The sequence below is a fragment of the Eubalaena glacialis genome, chromosome 2 (assembly GCF_028564815.1).
Source record: "Eubalaena glacialis isolate mEubGla1 chromosome 2, mEubGla1.1.hap2.+ XY, whole genome shotgun sequence".
In the NCBI taxonomy this organism is placed as follows: domain Eukaryota; kingdom Metazoa; phylum Chordata; class Mammalia; order Artiodactyla; family Balaenidae; genus Eubalaena; species Eubalaena glacialis.
In genome coordinates, this window is record NC_083717.1 from 27,528,157 (window position 1) to 27,534,702 (window position 6,546).

The window sequence follows — 6,546 nt, forward strand, 5'->3', positions numbered from 1 at the left end:
CTTCTACTCAGTCAAGAAGTTGGCTCAAGTGTCCTGCAGTCCTCACACCTGCACTCATCCAGCTGGGAGGGTGAGGGGGAAGGAAGGGATGCCCACTCCATGTAGGGTGGTTATTGGAAGCTACACATACTCTACCACTCATCCTGTCGGGTGAGCTTAGTCACCTGGTAACATCTGGCTAGGAGGCTGGTGAATGTGTTCTTTATTCTGAGTGGCGGTGGAGCTTCTTGAAAATCAGGTCTCTATTACTAAAAAGGAGAGTACACATATTGAGGAGCAACTAACTACATCTTTAACAGGATGCTACAGCTTCCCCAAATCTATTGAGTCTAGATGCCTATTAACTTATGTATCAACACATGATGATTATTCATTGAGTGCAGGGGCCTGAGTATAACACAATCCCCAATGTGGAGTGACCCATTCATTTTTCCTGTAAGAGATGTAAAATATAAGCCATTAGAGCTTTAGATGATACACTCAAATATATACTTATAATCCTTGATTAATGAATTTGGTTACTGATTTATATTTAAAATCACTTATTATAAAAGGTAACATTAATTTAAGAAATAATATTTTCCACTTATAGTTTATGAAACAATTATTAATAAACTGTTCACAGGTATACTTGACATCTGTCTCTCTTGAGCTAGAGTTTCTAACAGTATCTATGAACATAAACTTTGAATTATCAATGGAGTTATTATTTTCAATTATTATTTGAATCATCACAGTCAACCACCACAATCATCATGGTGATTGTATCTATTTAGGTTCTGTGTGGTTCAGATGATAAACTGACACATGAATTCTTAATCTTGCTAAATGAATCAGGAGTCACTGGAGATCAGAAAATCAATTTGTTTGAGTAGTCACATACCATCATCACTCTGAAAAAAAACAGGGTGCTAGTGGTCTGTTGGTCATGCTGTATAAAGAGAGGTACACTGAGAGCAGTGCTGCATGTGACTCAGCATCTGCCTTTCATGGTGGTGTCAGAGGGATGGTGGGGCTCATCATAACAGTTGCTCTTGATGGAATCATTCTTGAAATGTTAGAGGAGCTTCAGCATTTAGAAATTTAAATGTCTAATTTTATTATATTTGATATATTTTATTATAAAATAATTTAAATTAGTTATACTATCCATTAGATAGTCCAGAGCAGTGATTCTTCGATTTGCCTGGGTATCATAATCACTTGGGCAAATCTGTTTTAAATTACAGACTCCTGGGCCCCACCTAAGACCTACTGAATGAAGATTCCGGGGACAGGATCCTGGAATCTCCATTTTTCCAAAGTTTCTGAGTAGACTTTGAGGCAGGCAACCTGACATTATTCCATGGACCGGGATTTGGGAAGCACTGGCTAAAACTTTCGAGATTGATCTACTCCGGGTTTGGGAGATGGGGTCAGAATTCAGGAGGCAAGACTCTTTGGCAAAAGTGGAGAAAAGGGCACTTGAATAAATAAGATGTGATTTAGAAGACCTATGACTAGGTTTATTTTGTTTTCTGTTCTTTTTTTTTAAACTGCTGTGAAAGGTTGTTTTTACAGCAGGCGTATTCCAAGTGATGCCTCTAGCTTTACTGCTTCTCAGTATCTCTGACAGCTTTCCTTTCCCTTTGTGTGCTCTCTTGTATTCCAGTGCCCACCTCACTAAGTAGACTCTTAGCTCTAGTGTATCATAATGTCTCTCTTCACTTTTATCAATGTACAATCGAATCATTGGATGTTGATTTAGAAGTGAAATTTGGCAGAGTTCAACTGCTCATTTATAAAGTGTGCAGGGTATCAAGGAAATCAGTTACTTCATACATCAAAATCTCAGAAGGTGCTCCCACCACGCCCACCCCATGCCCGACTTATCTGATAGTATATCACAGTTCAAACATGAAAAAGTTAGACAGTGAATGAATGTGGAATTTGTGTACGGTTATCTTATTCTATTTCCTAAATTAGAATTTATTTAGAATACTGTCCAGAAAACCCAGGATAGAAATTTTTACGTCAACCAGGTTACAGAACTGGCCATTTCATCTTCATCTAGTGATAAAGTTCCCCTTTATGTTCCTCACGTTGAGTGACCATCAGAACAGGCAGGAGCGTGTGAGTGTGGTGGAGTATGGAAGCTTAGGAGACATTTAGTAAACTGCACCTCTGCACTGTACAGAGCAAGACCTTCTGTTATCTAAGCAGAGACCTACTCAGACATGTTCCTGTTTACAAGAAAGAGGAAGGCAAAACTATATCTTAAACCGTTTCTCTTCCTTTCTCCCTCAAAACCCTCTACTTCTTTGTGGTATGTGATAGCTATCTCCCATGCTTCCTAGCATCTCTCTCTTTCTCTGAAGACTGGCTCCTCACCTGGAAAGCCCTATTTCTGGGTTTGCTCATCCATCTACTTTCTCCTTAGCTGCCACCAAGCAGCTGATCACTGGTGGACAAAGTCACCCAAGGCTTCCTTGTAAATTTAAATCCACAGATCTCAGGCGGGCACTTTCTACCACCCAGCGGTCCTGGGTGTTTGCTTGGTTTGCCCTCCTGTTTGCTTTCATAGTCTATAAGATCTTACAGATCAGATCACGTGACCCTTCCTTGGTTTGCTCTCCCCTCTGGCCCATGCCCTCTCCTCACTTCATTACTCAGTAATTTTGGAATGAGTTTCTAATCTGGCTGTCTCCAATTTCTTGTTGCCACCTCCAGATCACTTTCCAGTGCAGTCTGACCTGTATCCCCATTATCACTGAGACCTTCTTCCCATGCCCATGAGCCATTCCCTGTGCTGTTCTCTCACCATAGCAAGCAGCATGGTGGACCACTCTTCCACCACCTCCCTGTCTTGAGCCCCTGGAGCCTTGCTCTTCTGTCTTCTCTGATTTTTCACTCCTTCCTGCAGACTCTTTCTCCTCTACCAACTCCAAATCGTGGTCTTGGGCCCTCCTCTCTTTCCTAACTTCACATTTTCCTAAGTAATTTAATTCTACCGTCTCTAGGCTGATGATCTCCAAATCCCTGTCTCCAGACAGACACCCTGGACTTTCTTGTTGACACCTCCTTCTACATGAATAATAGACACCTCAGAAATGATATTCCAAAACAGAGCTCTCAGTTTCTACTCCTTGCTCCAAAATCATCACTTCCACGGTTTCTCCATTTTCATCTTCTGAGATAAAAACCAAAGTTTCCTTCTCGATTTCACATCTTCTTTCAACATGTTTCACATCTTCTTTCGTACATGTGTTTAAGGGGAAAATAAGATCATGTATAATAAAACTGTTAGAAATTCTAAGCAAAGATTTATTTATGTTAAACTAAGGAAGAATTTTATGAAAACTCACAAAACCATTATATATGGTGACTGAAGTGGAAAAGTTATAATGCTGATAGTTTGTATCAAATTAAGAGAGTAAAAAAAAAATTTCAGTAGTAGCCCATACTTAAAAATAACAGAAGCGGTTGCTTATGCCAATTGGGCATTTCAAGAGAAGAAACCTAAACATGATCTCCATTTAGATTTCAGAGGTGAGTTGCATAAAGGAAAGAATCTTGAACTGTACCTTGAATCGCATTAATTTGCTCAGATCACAGGACAACATTGAGCTTTTTAATGGGATATAATTAAGTTTCTTCCTGGAAGTTTGATGATGCCACTGGATCAGTGCTTTTTTTTTTTTTTTTTAATAACCTGACCTCAAATACCTTTTCCCCTTCTCATTCTAAATGCAAGATAAAATAGCAACGAGGTTGCCTTTTATGTCACCATAAATCACATTCAAAGATGATAGGATAATGGCAGGGGAAGAGAGAGATGTAGAGTCATGCACACTTTGGCATAGAAGAGGCTGGGACAGTGATTGCCAACCTGTGAGTTCCTCATAGCTGTAAAGGAACGTATGTGGGAGAGGAGGGTATGTTGTGTTATAAACAGAAGACCACAAATCTGTATGTGAGATACATTATCTCACAGATATGTATTACTCTCCTCCTTTACATTTAAAAGTGCTACAGAGTTTATAGCTGAATTTGGAAATTATATATTTTTTAAAATGATATTTAGTAAATAATTGCAAAAAATTGTAAACACTCTCATGAGTTGGTTCATGAGATTTTTGAATATTGTCCACAGATGTATTTGTCATTTTATTTTTATTTTTTATTTTTTATTTACTTTTTAAATTGAAGTATAGTTGATTTACAATGTTGTGCTAATTTCTGCTATACAGCAAAGTGACTCAGTTATACACATGTATACATACTTTTTAAAAATATTCTTTTCCATTATGATTTATCCCAGGAGATTGTATGTAGTTCCCTGTGCTGTACAGTAGGACCTTGTTGTTTATCCATTCTAAATATAATAGTTTGCATCTACTAACCCCAAACTCCCAGACCATCCCTCTCCCTCCCCCTCCCCCTCTCCCTCTCCCACTTGGCAGCCACAAGTCTGTTCTCTGTGTTTGTGACCCACAGATATATTTGAATTCATACCTCATGCCTTAAAGCAGAATAAATTTCAAATGAATCCAAGCCATAAATGCATAATACAAACTTATAAGAAGAAACCACAAGAAGATATTTAAAAAATAATCCTAGAATGAGGAAGACCTTTTAATATGGCATAAAACCAAAAAGCTATGAAAAAAAGTTTTGAACTGTGTTTAAAAAAACCCCAAACTGGCCTCTTCCTCTCGGTCCCATATTGAACTCGAGTTGGAAGAGGCGAGTCCGGTCTCAAAATGGAGGTAAAACCGCCGCCCGGTCGCCCCCAGCCCGACTCCGGCCGTCGCCGCCGCCGCCGGGGGGAGGAGGGCCATGATCCAAAGGAACCAGAACAGTTGAGAAAACTGTTTATTGGTGGTCTGAGCCTTGAAACTACAGACGATAGCTTAAGAGAACATTTTGAGAAATGGGGCACACTTACAGATTGTGTGGTGATGAGAGACCCCCAAACAAAACGTTCCAGGGGCTTTGGTTTTGTGACTTACTCTTGTGTTGAAGAGGTGGATGCAGCAATGTGTGCTCGACCACACAAGGTTGATGGGCATGTAGTGGAACCAAAGAGAGCTGTTTCTAGAGAGGATTCTGTAAAGCCTGGTGCCCATCTAACAGTGAAGAAAATTTTTGTTGGTGGTATTAAAGAAGATACAGAAGAATATAATTTGAGAGACTACTTTGAAAAGTATGGCAAGATTGAAACCATAGAAGTTATGGAAGACAGGCAGAGTGGAAAAAAGAGAGGATTTGCTTTTGTAACTTTTGATGATCATGATACAGTTGATAAAATTGTTGTTCAGAAATACCACACTATTAATGGGCATAATTGTGAAGTGAAAAAGGCCCTTTCTAAACAAGAGATGCAATCTGCTGGATCACAAAGAGGTCGTGGAGGTGGATCTGGCAACTTTATGGGTCGTGGAGGAAACTTTGGAGGTGGTGGAGGTAACTTTGGCCGTGGTGGAAACTTTGGTGGAAGAGGAAGCTATGGTGGTGGAGGTGGTGGCAGCAGAGGTAGTTATGGAGGAGGTGATGGTGGATATAACGGATTTGGAGGCGACGGTGGTAACTATGGCGGTGGTCCTGGTTACAGTAGTAGAGGAGGCTATGGTGGTGGTGGACCAGGATATGGAAACCAAGGTGGTGGATATGGTGGCGGTGGTGGAGGATATGATGGTTACAATGAAGGAGGAAATTTTGGAGGTAACTATGGTGGTGGTGGGAGCTATAATGATTTTGGAAATTATAGTGGACAACAGCAATCAAATTATGGACCCATGAAGGGGGGAAGTTTTGGTGGAAGAAGCTCGGGAAGTCCCTATGGTGGTGGTTATGGATCTGGTGGTGGAAGTGGTGGATATGGTAGCAGAAGGTTCTAAAAACTCAGAAGAAAAGGGCTACAGTTCTTAGCAGGAGAGAGAGCGAGGAGTTGTCAGGAAAGCTGCAGGTTACTTTGAGACAGTCGTCCCAAATGCATTAGAGGAACTGTAAAAATCTGCCACAGAAGGAACGATGATCCATAGTCAGAAAAGTTACTGCAGCTTAAACAGGAAACCCTTCTTGTTCAGGACTGTCATAGCCACAGTTTGCAAAAAGTGCAGCTATTGATTAATGCAATGTAGTGTCAATTAGATGTACATTCCTGAGGTCTTTTATCTGTTGTAGCTTTGTCTTTTTCTTTTTCTTTTCATTACATCAGGTATATTGCCCTGTAAATTGTGGTAGTGGTATCAGGAATAAAAAATTAAGGAATTTTTAACTTTTCAAAAAAAAAAAAAAACCCCAAACTATCTACACGTTAAAAACTACCGTAGTCGAAACACAAATGAAGAAGCATTTGTGATGCATATTATAAAGGGCTCTTTTTTTTAAAAATAAATTTATTTATTTTATTTATTTATTTTTGGCTGCCTTGGGTCTTCATTGCTGCATGCGGGCTTTCTCTAGTTGCGGTGAGCAGGGTCTACTCTTGGTTGTGGCACGCGGGCTTCTCACTGAGGTGGCTTCTCTTGTTGCGGAGCACAGGCTCTTGGTGCGCGGGCTTCA

General features: G+C 40.1%; 1 protein-coding gene across 1 annotated transcript; it reads left to right on the top strand.

Moving 5' to 3' along the window:
- The first annotated feature begins 4,689 nt into the window (after positions 1-4,689).
- On the top strand, positions 4,690-6,224 carry LOC133084877 (heterogeneous nuclear ribonucleoprotein A3-like). Its single transcript, XM_061181673.1, has one exon. It carries the CDS (start codon positions 4,743-4,745, stop codon positions 5,877-5,879), a length of 1,137 nt encoding a protein of 378 aa, XP_061037656.1. The 5' UTR covers positions 4,690-4,742; the 3' UTR covers positions 5,880-6,224.
- Positions 6,225-6,546: the final 322 nt, after the last annotated feature.

What these genes read in the sequence shown, in the direction of transcription:
- LOC133084877 (XM_061181673.1), top strand. Translation starts at nt 4,743, where the DNA reads ATGGAGGTAAAACCGCCGCCCGGTCGCCCCCAGCCCGACTCCGGCCGT.